The sequence below is a fragment of the Triturus cristatus genome, chromosome 5_1 (genome assembly GCF_964204655.1).
Source record: "Triturus cristatus chromosome 5_1, aTriCri1.1, whole genome shotgun sequence".
Lineage (NCBI taxonomy): Eukaryota > Metazoa > Chordata > Amphibia > Caudata > Salamandridae > Triturus > Triturus cristatus.
Window position 1 is genome coordinate 447810241 of NC_140587.1, and position 16681 is coordinate 447826921.

The following is a 16681-nucleotide window of genomic DNA, read 5'->3' on the forward strand; positions in this document are numbered from 1 at the left end:
CCCAGTAACAGATCAGAATTACCCCTCGAGGTGCCCTTGCGGAACCCTAGAAAGCTGAAGATTGATATATCCTGACGTTTCTGCAACTATTTCAGTCTTGGCAGAGTTACAGACCTTCCCCAACAGAGCCAAATATTGCAGCTGATATCCAGCCAACATACTTGAAGCAGTAGTAATGCGAACCACAAAACATCACTGGTGGAAGGGAAAAAAGTATTTTCCATGATCAGGGCTGGCTGGAGTCTGTTTGTCTGCTGCTTTATTGTGTGTGTTCTGGAGGGTCCACACTTACTCTAGTCACTTTCACTGTTGTGCCTTTTATGGCATCCATGGAAAGTGAGCCAGAATGTGCACACACACAGGTAAATGCCTATGAATACAGTGTAGGGATTAGTAAACCCAGACTGCAGTGATTGAAATCGATATCTTTGTACTTGGATCTGTGTTTACATATGTTGTATGTTATTGAATTACCATAGTTATTTACTTATACTCTATTTCCTTTCCAGAGAACACATACGAGAGAACCCTGACGGTAGACGGAGAAAGCGCCACCATTATTCTGATCGACATGTGGGAAAATAAGGTATCCCTTTGCATTCTGTGTAGTGTATACTCGTGTGTTGCAAGTTATATCACTCAAGCAAGGTATACTGCCTGAATGTCATGTGGGAATAATATAGTACCTTAAAGATCGAAGACCAAAATACCGACAAGTTATGTATGTTTGACTAAATACTCAGCACCATGTATCCGTATATCACTACATGTATGCAGATATGAAATTAAGAATAGTACATCTATACTTATTTATATAGTTTTACCTTTTTTTAAAAAAAATATTTTTTATTAAACCAACAGAAATCCGCATGTACAATTTTCACCTGTAAACATTTCAGTACAGTTATTTCAAAACATTTAGCGATATTCGGCTACACCACCACATTAATTATTATTACATATCATCCTCCGAGTCATTGTCCTCTCCAGGGGGGGTACATATCTCTCCTCTATACATATTTCACTTCCCCAATATTCCACTCCATTTTTTGGGGCATTTCCTATTAACAAATGTGGCCTTCTCCGCCACCATAGCAGCATCTATATAATTACTCCATTGCTCCGCCGCAGGTATATTTCCGGCCCCCCACTTTTGCGCAAAGTTCCTCTTGGCTATCATCATGCCTGTCGTTGCCCAGTGTCGTTCGGCATGTGTAAGGTCCGTAGGCCCCCATACATTTAAAAGACAGCACTTGGGCTCCATTGAGACCTGTTTCCCTATTACCTCTACAATGATCTCCAGCACTGTCTCCCAGTACGGTCTCAATTTTGGACAGTTCCACAATGTGTGATAGAAGGTCCCCACGTCCCTGCACTGCCACAGACAACTCAGGTCAGTGGATCTTCCCATCTTATTTAGAACTACCCTGGTGTAGTAAGACCTATGTAATATTTTGAACTGTACCAGCCGTAATTTGGAGGAGATTGCCACCTCTCTAGGCGATGCCACAGCGTCTCGCCAGTCTGGGTCATCCATTTCTCCCACTTCTAACTGCCAAACCTCCCTGAGTCGGCCAAATGGGTCCGTTCGATTATTGATGATCTTTTTGTATGTTAGTGAAGTTGCTCGCTTGTATAAGTGGTCTGTAAGCAATCGGTCTTCTAGGGGGGACGACTCTGGGAGAATCTCGGCTGGAGGGAGAACTGCCTCTATGGAGTGTTTGATTTGCATATATCTAAACTGTTCCCTCGGGCCATTTTGTACTGGTCTTGTAGATAGTCAAAACTGACCACTTTTCCACTACGCCAGAGGTCCCCCAGCCGGGAGATTCTGATTAGGTCCCATAGTTTTACCTTTTAGATAGTTTGATCCACAATATTTAAAATGTTTTGGCAGGTCAATATTTTCTACACTATATTCTGACATGCAATTAGACAATCTTGTTCTTTTTTTCTACATTAGCCACAGATTGTTGAATGGCCCTGTTTGAGACAAGAATAAACAAACAAGATTGTCAGCTGTTGTCGAAATGGTGTTCCATCACCCATTTGCTATCAATATGACACCGGTTGGAATTGTTCCCCTTCAGGAGAGTCAGGAAAATACAGCCCCATTACTCCTCCCTGGCAACCTCATCCAAAATCTTGTTAGCTTTCTACCACTGCCTCCATTCTTCTCTACCCTGCCAGCTGCTGACAATCTGGTCAGTAATCCAAGTTTTCTTAGGGAGCACTACATGTCTCTAAGACGTAGGATTAAAAAGGTTCATGAAGTTGTCACATTCTTCACCCCCACTGAGGAAACGTAAACCTATTTTGGCGTTCCTGTCAATTCCAACATTTATTATGCCAACTCCTTATTCATGGAGCTTCTACTATCCTAAATCTACAAAGGTCTAAAACACAGCCTTACAGTGACCTTTAGCCTTATCTCCACTTCAAGCTAATTTCTGCACTTCTTCCCTGTGTCTTCAACAATACAGTCTCTTGTAAGTGCCTGCCTACCACATGAAAAATTATATCCCTATAATGACCAATTAGGTCTTCCTCATCATGGCAGCCCATTCACATTGCTCTTCAGGGTTGCCAGGTACATTTTTTTTTTCACCATGCCTACTTAAGCTTTTTTTTTTTTAAATATGCATTATTAAACTACCATCCACATGTACAACTTGCCTTAAAACCTATCTGTTCAATAATTAGCAGCCACTTTCAATCTGCGCAGTGATTAGCAGTACCAACAGCGTGTGCGATCGATACGATATCAACGCAACTGACTAGCTTATTCATTGAATAGTGCACTGGCTGACTGACTAGCACACTGACTGGTTGATCTACCGGCTCACTCACTCACTCACTCACTCACTCACTCACTCACTCACTCACTCACTCACTCACTCACTCACTCACTCACTCACTCACTCACTCACTCACTCACTCACTCACTCACTCACTCACTCACTCATTCAGTAAAAAGGTTGCTGCCAAAACACCAAAGCTAACCATGGAACACAATTATCTTACATGTAACCTTCTACCTAAAACAAGAAGGTGAAAATCCCAAATCTTTTTATACTCGCCGAAAGTGAAGTAGGTCTGAACAAATTATGAAGGGAAGGAGCTACTTTCCAGTATTTGTTAACCACGGGCTAACAAGTGCCCCCGGTTTTGCCTTGGCCAGCAGACTCCTCTTTCCAGTAAATAACAACATATGGGTTTCTTCCTCCTGGTATTATATTACTATGTTCTAACAAAAATGGTGTGCAGTACCAAAACGCTGCATAGAACTGGATTCTCGAGTGTCAGTATCCAGCAGCGGCCCGTCCTAATGGGCTGAGGGGTCATGCCCCCCTCCCTGGTAATAGTACAGGCCGCCACTGGAATCGACAATGGAGAATAACTGACAGAAGCTGAGGCAACCTTATCAAAGGCACAATTTGCATACCACCTTTCTAGGAAGATTGAAAGCTGTGCTTTTGATTAGCCAATTGCCTGAAGACCATAATTACATATTTCCTCCATTGATGTATAAATTGAAACAAATCAATGCATTTTCTTCATCATCATGATCATGGTCTCATTTATATTGTGCCTACTGCCCATGTAGTCTCTTGACGCTGGCCTTTTTTTACGTAGAGGCATTCCATTTTGTGTAAGAAGGGAGCGTGGATCACTGTTGCGTACCAAAAGCCATTTTACACATACCTATAAAGGCCATGATTACAAGTGTCCCAGAATGTTTTGGGATAATTTTCATAATTGATAAAATCTGAATCGGGGGATGGGAATTTATTGCACTAAATTCAGCAGGTCCCGGCATTTATCAGGTATTTTCTACAGATATATCTCAATATGTTCACATGACAATATGCACATAGGGAAATTTGCAAGGGTGCCCCAAAGTCATAATTACAACCTTGTGCTAAAGGGTTTGCACAGGGCTCTGCACAGCAATTTATCACATTTTGAGAGAAATGTGGCAGAATCAATTACATTTTAATGTTGCTGTAATCAAAAGGATCCACTTAAAAAAATAAACTTCTAAAAAGCAGTTAAAAGGGATGTAAGGCCATTGTTTTTCCCTGACTCAACAGTGTTTTGAAACAGGAGATGAACACCATGCAGAAGTTATTTAGAGAAAACAGAAATCCATATAAACACCTGTGGAACCATTTGTTAATTAATTCGTTTGACTCTGTAGGTGGCACTTGCTGAGTGAAGGATTACATCTTTGAAAATAAAGTAGACTATAAATATTAAAACATAGATCGCAAATAAATGAAAAGAAGTGTGTGGTACATGTGCATTTCACTAGCAACGTACCTTAGAAACCAGGGGCCATACTTGCTGAAGATGCGGGCGTACGTTTGCTCCAGCTCCCAGAAGTGACTTTGCTGCCATTAACTTCTGTCCATGCAACAGGTCATTTGAGATGCCTGATTTTAAAACATACCGACTGGGAGCAGGAATAAAATGTTAGCTCACTAGCTAGGTATTTTTAACCTATTTGTCCCACTCACATCACTGCACCACACATATTTTCCAAAAACTAAGTGCTCATACGTAGTTCGCAAGTCACAGCACACCTCAATCCGCAGCTGATTGAGAGGACCCCAATGAAGCATGTCACCTAGGGGTGACCATGGTGGGTGAGGGGACTCTAGAAAATAATATTTCTCTTTCTGGAAAGAAGGTTTTTCCCACATGTTCAGTGGAATCCCTGTTATTACTATGGCTAGGTTTCTAATTCCGGTATTCCGGTCACCTAGGAAGAGCAGGACATCGTCTGCATAAAGAGCAATGCGGGCCTCCACACCACCCTCCCACTGCCATCCCCAAACCCGAGCATCACACTGCATCCGGTGTGCTAAAGGTTCAATTGCGTGGGCAAACAATAGGTGGAGATAGAGGACAGCCCTGGTGAGTGACAAGGCGGATTGCAAAGGGCAGAGAAAGGACACCATTGACACAGACCTGGGTGCTAGGGGTGTTGTAGAGGAGAGCCACAAGTTCTGCAGAAGTTGGGTTCAAAGCCAGCTCGTTGGAGCACAGCTGTCAAAAACATGAAACTGTGTTGAATGCCTTCTGGAAATCAACTAGAAGGTGGGCCAGAGGGTAACTCAAGTGGTTGGATTGTGAGAGGGCCAATTGCACCCTCTGGATGCAGTGCCAGGTGCTTCTGCCCGGCATAAACCTGCATTGGTCTTGTTGGATCAGGTACAACAGCTTCTGGCTCAGCCTTGTCGCTAGGACTTTCGCAAAGCTCTTAACATCGCGTTAATGAAGGAGATCGGCCGGTAGGAAGAACAGCATGCAGTGGTCTGGTCTACCTTGGGGATGACCACTATGAATGCATTGTCAAGATCTGAGGGAAAGGAGTCGTGTTTTGATGCTTCCATGTAGAGGGCCAACAGGTGCGGTTTCAAATGGGTGCGGTACAGTTTAAAGAATTTGACGGGGTCCTCCCAGATTGTAGATCAGGTATAGCCAGCCCCACCTCCTCAGCTATCAGTGCCTGATCCAATGCTTGAGCCAGGGAGTCAGGAATAGAGGGTCAGGGTATATCTCTAAGGAAGGGAGCATAAATCTCTTGTGTGGGGGCCAGAAGTGCCATGTAAGGGTCCTGATAGAATGACATGAAGGCCTTTGCGATTGTAGGTAGCTCCTAGCAGAGAGTTCCAGAGGATCAAGAAATGGCTGTTCAATCTATGGCCTCACGGAGGCGGGGTAGGTCGGTGAGGAGCACCATCGAGTCTAATCCAAATTTGGGATATAGACGGTGGAGAACCCCTGTGATGTGTACCTGTAAGAAACATTGCAAAGCAACAACCCAACTCAAAATAACATAACCCTCTCCGATTCTCCTCCTCCCATACTTCTAGCCCAGAAGCATCTGTCTCCCATAAGAAAGACAGAACACAACAAAATCAGGAGAAAACTCATTTGAGGACACCGGTCCCCCATGGGAAGGATAACGGTGCCTGACAGCCGCAACTAACATTTAGAGTACAATCTCTGATACTAGAGAACTGTATGAAGATCTTCCCACTCCCTTCCATCTCCCTCCACACAAGACTCTGGGAGGTACATCACCCCACATCATAGATAGTCCCAGGTGGGGGCATAACGGTACATGGGACAAGTAACATGCTGTTCAGTGTACTGGGGGTCTGGTCAATTAATCCGGAGCACTCACAAGGGTCTTAAAAGGAATCGGGGTGTCAGAGAGGGTTGCCTCAAGATCAGCTGCATGTGGAGCCTCCTCCACAGGAGGACGGCTTGCTGATTCTCATCTTCCATGTAGGCTCAGTTGTCCCCTTTGGGAGTGGGTAAATGTTTTCCAGGGTGCTTGGGCGGGGAGGGGTAGAGGACGCTCTGTCATCCCTTGCTCCACCAGGCCCTCAGAGCTCGCCAGTTGCTGTGGCTGCTGCTCTGTCACTCGCTCCCATGCTTGGTCGGGGGTGTCAAAGAAGTAGGTGGATGAGTCAAAGTTCACTTTGAGACAGGCTGGAAACAGGAGCATGTACTAGATATTCAGTGCCTGGAGTTTCTACGTAACATCTTCAAGTGAGCGGCGATGCTGCTGGACTGCTCTGGTATAGTCTAGAAAATGTAGGATTTTGGCATTAAGGTACCACAGACCTGGTTGATTCTGGGCTTCCCGGAGGATAGCATCGTGGTGGTTGAGGATGCGTGCTAGCAGTGGGTGAGGGGGGCCCCCAGCAGGGATCTTTTAGAAAGGTCTTGGTGCTCCCACTCTACTACAAAACAGTGAGATAGTTTATCTGACAGAACCCAGGATCGGAATCATTACTCCAAGAGGGTGTCCATCCCGGAGACCTTCTCTGCCTCCGGAAAGCTGATAAGGCGCAGGTTGTTCCTTCTGGAGTGTTTTTCGACATCTTCTGCCCTTTCTTCTAGAGTAGCTGCCGTATGCATCAGTTTGGAAACCTAGCATTTGAGAGTCACTACGTCAACTTCAGTAGTCAAAATCTGGGTCTCGGTTTCAGTCACTCTCTTGGCCATCTTGCGCAGGAGGAAGAGGTCAATGCGGATTCCATCCACTTTGGATTACGCCGCTTCCCTGGAATCTTGATTTTCTGCAAGGACGGCTGTCAAGTCTGTGAGGTTTGACCCGGCTTGATAGGCAGGGATCCTGCCATGGCCACCCTGTTATCTAGTACATAGGTCATCTATTGATCCATTTTGGTCTGGGCTGGCTTCGGTACGGGTGGCTTAATGCACTCCATTTCTAGTCATGGGGTGGTGGATGACATCTGGAGCGAAGGCGCTGTGTAGCCAGCCAACTTGCGTCGGGGCATCATGAGCAGCCGGCACCACCAAGTACAGACTAGCTGGGAGGATTCACTGCTGTCCACAGTCCAGCACCCGAGCAAAGGAGGTTCGTGAGTAGACTACTTTTGGAGCTCTGTAATCATCGACCTACTTGCAGGCAGCACGAGAAGCCGGAGGCGATCATCCAAGATCTTCTCAATTGGGGGGGGCAGCCCGGGCAGACGGATAGACTCAGACAAGGGCATGTTCAGGCACAGGCCAGGAGAGCTCTCAGCACACCGACGGTCCCACGACCATCCCCGGGGAGCAGCGGCCATTTGATCCAAGGTGTCACAGGGAGCGTACAGTACGAGCCGCACCAGGGCCCCTTTGCAGGGAGGCTGCCTTTGTAGTCAAAGTTGCCGCTATCCCCAATGCGCAGGAACACCCCTGGGGTGCAGCCTGACGAAGCAGCAGGGAAGCATAAAGTCAGCAAAACACAGTCGGTACCCCTGTAGATTGGAGCCCAAGCCCTGCCAATGTATCTGATTATTCCCTGCGTTGCAACAAAGGAAATCCATCTACCCCAGAGTTTTCAGCACACTTCTACTAGGATTAATTCAACAATGGCAGGGTTCATTGAAAGTGTGCTGCCACTGAGTTTTTCTTTAGCACTGTAGCTCCAAACCCTGTGGCCCCTGTATATTTACGCATCCGGTTCAATCCCTGCATGGCTGACAGGCCAGTAAAGAGGAGAGCAAGACTCTGGCGCCTTTCCAGTGCGATACAGCCAGTGTAAGGAGGCCCTCTGTGGAGTATCAGCAGGCAGAAGGGCTTGGCCACAGTTAAGGCTTCTTCATGTTTTATGGGGTGCCAGAGCTTACGTCCCCAGTCTACCTAGGCCCCCTCACCTAACGACAGGTCGTTGTCAGGGCCCTTCAAATCCCCCCATGCATGTGTGCCCCCAATCTCCCCAGGCCAAACACCGTGAGGTGTGGGAGCAATCCGCCAGTTCACCGGCCCTTTGCAGACATGCCCACTGCTGCGGGCGGGCAAAGCCCTCTTAATAATACTGAAAGCAGGGCTCCCTAGGGGATCACTGGAGGTCTCCTCAGCCCTTTAATTGGGGAGCTGCCATGCCCCTCGAATCACGGCAGAGTGTGCAGACAGTCAAAGGGTGTCCCGGCCACACCTCCCGTCTCCAGGCTTGGGCTGTCCAAGAAATGCACACAATCTCACCTTCACCTCGATGTGCTCTACCGCATGGAGGGGCCCTACACCACAGCTGCGTCGGGCACCTCAAATCTCAGGATGTGGTGTCGGCAGGCTTCCAACATGGCAGGGGCAGCACTCAGGGCCACCATTTTGCCGGGGCTCACCGCCTGCACCAGTCTACAGCAAGGCTCCCCACAGCTCCGTCGTCATTGAAGAAAGGGTGTACAGGGTGCCCAGGGCCCCACAGGTGCCCGGTAGAGAGGAAGGGGGTGAGTGTGGCTGCTGTCAGGCAGATTTAAGGTGATTGACAATCGGGCGATGGGAGCTTCACTAAGGCTCGGCCGCCATCTTGACTTCTGTGGCCACGCCCCAATGTTTGTGCTTTTTTAAAGCCTTTTCTCACCACGAGGGTTCTTTTTATAGCCTTCATTGACTCGTGGATAGTCTTCCCATGCTTGTAGTTAAATCATGTTAGTCTACCTAAACGAGACCAGGGGCTGTTTTATGGAATGTGGCGCAATTTCCTTGTTAGCGCCGGGCACACCTTTAAAAAGGTGCAATCTGCGCTAACAAGGAAAATGCGCCGTATTATATTGATGGTGCTACCCCCATGGCAGCCGCAAACTCATGCTGCCTGGGGGCAGCGCATTCAAGTGAAATATGAAGCGGATTTGAAGCAGCTGCTCCGTGTTTCACTGTGCAGGCGGCAACCCGCCTGCACCTTTAAGGGGGATTAGACATTCCCTTGCAGGCGGGTGCAGTGAGTGACGGCACCTGTCTGAAAGGGGATGTCTGTGGGATCCATAGTGACCCCCTTTCCCCTCTCCAGAGAACTGCCTTCAGGAGGTGCACTGACAGTGCGCATCCTGACGGCTTCTTTGCCTCACAAAGAGAAACAGATAGCACTAGACAACTTTGCTTGTAACAGCCATACTTTTAAACAGTGATTTTACTTCTGAATCTAATTAGTATAGTAACTCTTCTCTGCTGATACTTTCTGCACCTTTTTCATCAGGGTGATGACAAGTGGATCCAAGATCACTGCATGCAAGTTGGTGACGCATATTTGATCGTGTATTCCATCACCGACAAGGCAAGCTTTGAGAGAGCTTCTGAACTCCGAATACAGCTACGCCGAGCCCGTCAGACAGAAGACATACCTATTATACTAGTGGGCAACAAAAGCGACCTAGTTCGATGCCGAGAAGTATCAGTGTCAGGTGGGTTCAACTGTATTTGTTTAAATTGGAAAGTGCTAACATAGTTAAATTACAGCCATAATGTTGTAATGGCATTATTTGTGTTCTTTGCCCATATTTAAGATTAAAATATCAGGTTTGTACAACATGAGGATAGTATTATCCAGAAATTGCTCTAACTGTGACTGTGGAACACATGGGCCCCATCTGGGCACTGGCCCTTGAAATGTGGGGTGGCTGCCATGGGCCAATGGAAAAAGTAAGGTACCCCTTTTGACATGGGGACTGGATCCACCACAAGAGAGTGCAGATAACTTAGCGGAGAATGGAGTATATCTGAGCATCACTGAGGGCAGCGAAACAGATCTAAAGTCCACTCCCAGTGGACGGGAGCGTTTTTTAAGTTCCCGCACGCTGGGAGTGAACTTGGTGCTTGCTCCCACTTGGCAGGAGATTTAAAATGCTCCCGCCAAGTGAGAGCAAACCCAGGTTTCCCTGCCCGCACTGCTGAGGCAGGGAATCTGCTATGTCCTAGCGGTGGGCACCTTGGCACATAGCTGCTGAGCTGGCCATGGGGATTGGCTCTCTGGGGCCTTTAGAGGCTCGGGGAGGGGGGTCGTTAGTGGGGCCCCATAAACATTTATATCGGCCCTGGTGGTGGGCTCCCCTTGGCCTCATCAGGCATGGGGAGGGAGGACGCATTTTTAGGCTCCCCGAGCTTATAATAAATAAATGTAGCCTGGACGCCATTTTTTTTCAATCCCACAAGAGTCTTGTGGCATTTTTTTTTGTAGCCCAAGGGAGGGTCCTTCAAGGTCCCCCTCTTGGGGCCTAGGAGGTCAGGGGGTCCCTACCCTGCATATATATAAACATATATATATATCTATATATCACCAATCCTTTGAACAAGGAAGACAACGCCATGTGCGATTTCAACAATCATTTATTTGTCAAATCGCCATTGGACGCATTTCGGCTGACCCCAGCCTTGCTCATCAATGGTGAGGCAACATTTCCGGCAGACTTTTAACTGTCTTCATTCATAAAGTGATACTACAAGTGAAAACGACATAAACAACTGACCTGTAGTTTTTTGCATTTTTTTGAGATTTCAATTCTCGATATGGTTTACAACCGTCATACTAATGCTTAAAATCTCATGATGCTTATTCATACAAATCACACTTTTGCATATTATTGCAAAGATAAACATTGTAGGCATAACTGTTCTTTTGCTTTAACCTTTTCATTGCCAGTCAAACTTTACCAATATCGCGGCTGGCTAATGTAAACTAGACATATCATCATTGACACTTATTCATTGTCATTAAGTATAATCAATGTTATTCCGCTCTTATGGGCTATAAACATTTTATCTACGTCATGCTAAGCCATTCCTACAGATTTTGGCATTCCACCCAATCACAATTATGAATTTCATCATGAGTAATTACATTTCATGCCCAAGTGGGCTCTTCAATAGGTTGTATCGTCTCAGGTATTTGTTGTACAAAAAATTATCTAAAGTGCATATAGTTTCTGTGACAAAAAATTAAAAAACTATTATAATTAAAACATTGTATGTACAGATATTACTAGTAACTGCAGGGAAGAGAAATTCCGCTAGCTTTAACTCATATTTCCGAGGTGTGTATGCATGTCCTCCCCAATATTAAGGCCATGCCGACTTTTTGTGTCTAACTCGATTATATATCGTGTTTCAAGCCTTCTCAGCCTTTTTTCACGATTACCACCTCTTGCATTTATTAGCACCGCATCGATCACAAAATATGTAAGCCCGGGTCCGTGCAGGTAAGAGCGGTGGGGCCGGGTCAGGGGGCATTTCGACAGATAACGACGAGGGAAAATTAATTATTTATTTAATTTTTGCTAGTGGTCATCTGTCAAACCCCCCCCTAATCTGGCCTCACCGCTCTTACCTGCACGGGCCGCTCTTTTTTTCAAAAATGTTTTTTTTACTAAAAGTAAAGACCCAGGAGAGAGTGTTCTTACTCAGAGGAATTCATTTTTAAGAAGAGCTCTCCTGGTGATTGCGATTTATTAGTAAGAACCTAATGTTAATCTACACACAACAGTTATGCAAAGGTTATGGGAGGCACAGTCCATTAACACCCCCAACTACTGCCCACCCTCTGAATCAAGCAGTGGCATGCGCAGAAACACATTCACACACTGGCTCTGGGAAATGTGGGCACTGTGTTGGAATGAAAAAATATTTCTTGGGCCTTAAAGAAGAATCTTTGAACATAGTATGGTATTCAGCGAGCCATAGTGGCCCTTTAGTGGGATGATGAAACTTGGGCCTGATTGAGATCTTGGCGGATGGGATACTCCATCACAAGCGTGACGGATAACCAGTCTGCCGTATTACAGGTGCCATGGGATATAATACGCTTGTAATACGGCGGACGGGATATCTGTCACGTTTGTGACGGAATGTCGCATCAGCCAAGACCTAAATCAGGGCCTTAGTGCTGAGATGACAGCGAAATACAACTACTGGGTCTTTGATTATGTTTACTGAACAAGTAATGTAAATTTAATGGCAATCTATTAATAACAACAACACCACTACTGCTGCTACTCCATCTGCTACTAGTACTACAACTAATAACAGTAATGAATACTTGTTTGCGCTCAGAGTCATTCATAGCACACCTCTTCTGTTCGAATGCTCTGTCAAAAAACAGGTTTCACCATTGTCTAATTTAATGGTAATGGCTTTACCAGCCTTGCTGGGATGGGAAACTGAGCAGACCTTGTCAGAATGTGCAGATCACTACAGAGATCACTCACTGAGCCTTCTTACCTCTATTGTGGCATCCAAAGCGATAACATTTGGGCAAAGATTCCTTGCACATGCAAAGAAGTACTTTTGTATCCAATGAAGGTCGAATGATCGTTTGCTTCTATCTCACTTATATGTAATGAGCCCTTTGAGACTTGTGCATAATTCCAGAGTTACTTTGTAATTTATCATGCAGTTTTATGTACAAAGAGCCATAGACTCACCCATGGTTGTCATTGTTTCGTTTGCAGAAGGCAGAGCATGCGCAGTCGTGTTTGACTGTAAGTTCATTGAGACATCTGCTGCGGTCCAGCACAATGTGACGGAGCTGTTCGAAGGGATTGTTCGACAGGTCCGTTTGAGGAGGGACAGTAAAGAAAAGAATGAGGAGAGGATGGCTCACCAGAAACGGAGAGAGAGCATCCCGAAGAAAGCGAGGAGGTTCTGGGGCAGGATAGCGGCCAGAAATAACAAAAACATGGCGTTCAAGCTCAAATCCAAGTCCTGTCACGATCTCTCTGTTCTGTAGACGCATCGACTATCACAAACCCAAGAGATATTCTCAATGTGGGCATTTGAGACTGATCATCAATCTATATTAGATTGGAGTACTACCAGCGTCTACTTTTTTTACATTTACGGTTGTGATAAGAGAAGACCAGAAGCATAATTTTTATGTTTGAACAGAGACAATCTTTTAAATGTAAATATTTATTTGTCGAGGGACAATCTGTATTATTTCCACACCAGGATGCCTAAAGCATACTTCCTAGTGACGTTTAAGGAACTATTGTTTAATTTCTTAATTTCTTTCAATATTACCATATGAAGTAGATGATCTGTATCTCCTAGCAAAAAATAAGAGTTTCTAAAGCATTGGGCAAAATCGAGAATATTGAGGCGCACGTGGAACAATTTGTTGTTGGCAATTCTACGTCACCAACAGACCCAAGCTCAGAATGCTCAGTCCTTTCGGACAAATAATTTACTCATCCATTTTTCTTTGTATCTACACTTGAAGGACCATCATAATCACCGTATGCGCCCTCGCCTCATTGAAGTGATTGTTGCATCTCTTGGTAGAATGTCGACGTGCAATCTCACTCTTGGGTGGTGTTTGGCTAACATTTTGTAAGAACCTATTTCATGCATACTGTTTTTTCTAAGCCATTGTTTTTTCATTTGGTCATTTTGTTGTCTTTTCTTTCTATTTGCTCTATAAGTTTTAAGTTTCTTATAAAGCTGTGAATCTGTCTGTCAATCGACCATTGTCCGCTAAGAAGACTAAAACTTTAAGTGGGGAAACAATTCAATCAATTTGAAAATGTAATTTATATGTTTGGGAAACCCATTGCATTGCATAGGCCAAAATGTGAGAAAAGAGAAGTTTCCTGCTGAGAAAGTTTCAACTTTGAAATATGTTAAAAAGTGTGATGTACATTTTGAATTCACATCTTTTTCAGACTATGCAGGTTTGTACTTTCATATCTTGTAAAACTTTGAATAAAATATTTGCTTTATTTAAAGCACATAAAACTCTTTGATAACTAATTTGTCAACCTGTCTTACATCTGTCAAATAGAGCCTATGGTATAAGACTCGCCCACAGAATAATTGGAAACATTCTGACTGATACACCATTCCAGGCAGTTATCCTATGATAGAGCCCAGTATTTAAGTCGCTGTATTACAATTTGAACCTGTGGTTTCACCTGGCGACTGCTGAAGCTCATACCAGATCTTCTTAGAGTTTGGGGCACAGTTGTTTACAGGGAGCTTCGCAATACAAGTTCATCACAGCAGGTGAGGAAGCCACCCCAGCATCCATGGCATAATGAGCCAAAGATTCCATAACACGCTAGTGGCCTTGCGGGCGCTGGCCACTGGAGAGAGAAGGCGGAGCCTCAGTCGGGATGCACCAATCGCTGCTTTAAGCTTCCCTGGTGCTTTGCAGGAAGGAAGGGAATGCCTTGGAGGGCTTTTTCCCACCACTCAGCTGTGGAACCTGCCTATTATGTGGACTGTCAAGATAAATGGATGCAAGGCAATCGCAGTAGTAGACCCAGTCAGGATGCAGACATGCTGCTCAGTGGTTGCTTTTTATCAGAAAGAGTGTTTAGGTGCTTGGCATAGGCGAGTCCTGTCTGCACCGAACGGAGGAACGTAACGTTCCTCTGTTCTGTTGTATTTCTGAGTTTACTACCCCCCCCCCCACCCTGCCCCTCCCCACCGCCCACAGCACGCCCTCTGCGAGCCATCACTGTTTTATGGAGAGGTGAAAGGTGAAAAATAGTGATGGGATATAAATATATGTATGTGAAAATGGCAGTAGTTCTGCTTGGTGCATCCAATATACAAAGAAAACTACAGCAAAAATCCTTCAATGTTCAGTATTTTTACCTGAAGTTGTAATGCGCAAACAAGCATTTTGGCCAATGTTTCACTGTTGGACTCAGCACAATTCATTTCTGATTGCACTTCGCAGGAGTACTGTGGGGGATCGGTGACCCTGAAACTTCCTCGCTGTATCTTGGGCAACACTGCAGCCCACACTTACCATTACAATGTATCAGATACAGTCAAACATTGACTACATGTCTGGGGAATGATGTTTCTACATCATTTATCACAGTGATTTGAGTGACACAAATTGTCTAGGGTGCATTCAGGATCCTGGTACTTGTTGAAGGGTGATTTTAGGGTGGTGCTATACCACCTTAATTTGAGCAGGGGTGCGCTATCTAAAATAAGTAAACACACTTGTGAGATGCAGGAACTGAGTCAGAATGGCACAGTTTATTCAGAAATAATTTAAACAATAAAAAGCGACGCATCTCTAGTCAAACTCTAAGCAATTTAGTAAGTAACAAGTGTCAAAACTCATTTTAGATGAAGAGTAAAAACATGCAATCTAGTAAATTCTAAAATCGTGGCAACACAAAGGAAAGTAAGAGAGAGAGAGAGAGAAAATGAATTTCAAAATACAATAAGCATTGCAGCCTCAGCATAAGATGCTAGATAAGATGGCTAATGGGGAATAAACACGCGTCATGACCCATGGGATCACTTGTGCAAGGTAGTCTGTCGAATGGACTGAAGAGCAGATCTTTTATACTCTTTTAATGAGGAACTATTGACGGCAGACCTTTGGCCACTTCTTGGAAATATTAGGAACACAGAAGTGACACTACATTACAAAAGTTTACTAAAAGTTCAATTGATGTTTGACCGTAAATCATAATGAAATTGACCGTTTATTGAAAATGATTTGCGTCACTTCTCGGAAACTTTCTATAAGAAAGCAGAAGAATACAAAAGGTTGGAGGTCACTTGTAATTTCTAAAGCTGAGGAAAATCCCAGTTGGCCCAGTTGGCCCCCACTCCTTACTCTTAGCCAATTTTGTTCTTCTAAATGACAGACACATCCTGTTATTGCTACATCTTGATCTTCAGAGAGATGTACAGGAAGAGGTCATAGGAGAGATACATCTGAGTATACAGGAGGGCATGGGGCTACTGCCTCTGTAGACACTCAAGTCAGTGCGGACAATTTTAACACAACCCTGTCTGTGGGCTGGCAGGGACAATTGAGACTCTTATGCTTCAGATGTGGACAGAATGGGCCTGGGGCACTATATGGTAAAAACTAGACCCTGCTTCATCCTGATGAAGACCTGGGTTTCTTAAATGATTACCCCAGATTGGCCAAAACGTCGTCATCTTGTTTAATTTAATCACTTGGATGTGTTTTTGCAGTGCCGAGCAATGCTGCCTCTAATTTACCACTTACCACTCAAAACATTTGTTTCAACAAGAGAGAAAACGGGTGTATTTCACACATATTGATGCCAGTATGGGATATTGATGTTCCCCCAGGAAAACATTAGTGAGAGTTAATGAGCAAGTGGTCAGCGATAAGTTATGAAAAATTGCTGTATTGCAGTTGATTATTGAGTGTAATATTGAACTTGACAAGATAAATGATTTGATAGAATTGTGCTGGGAAGGGAATGTTGATGGACATGTATAATGTTTGCTTAGAAAGAAAATATAGAATGATATTCGAAGGCAGATCGAAAGGTGGCTTGTATGAGAGTGGGGTGGTTTCAAGAATCAAACTGAGGAGGATACCAACTCCTCCACCTTTGCAGTTGTTGATGTGGCAAGGTTTCTATTCATATTG

General features: G+C 44.8%; 1 protein-coding gene across 4 annotated transcripts in view; it reads left to right on the forward strand.

Moving 5' to 3' along the window:
• GEM (GTP binding protein overexpressed in skeletal muscle) overlaps nucleotides 1-14034 on the forward strand; it is a 208834-nt gene extending 194800 nt beyond the window's left edge. For all 4 annotated transcript variants that reach the window (XM_085605263.1, XM_085605265.1, XM_085605266.1 and 1 more), the window contains 3 exons: nucleotides 510-586; nucleotides 9506-9710; nucleotides 12750-14034. In XM_085605263.1, the coding sequence (XP_085461389.1) occupies nucleotides 510-586; nucleotides 9506-9710; nucleotides 12750-13027 (560 nt within the window). In that variant the 3' untranslated portion in view covers nucleotides 13028-14034. The remainder of the gene's footprint in view (nucleotides 1-509; nucleotides 587-9505; nucleotides 9711-12749) is intronic.
• Nucleotides 14035-16681: the final 2647 nt, after the last annotated feature.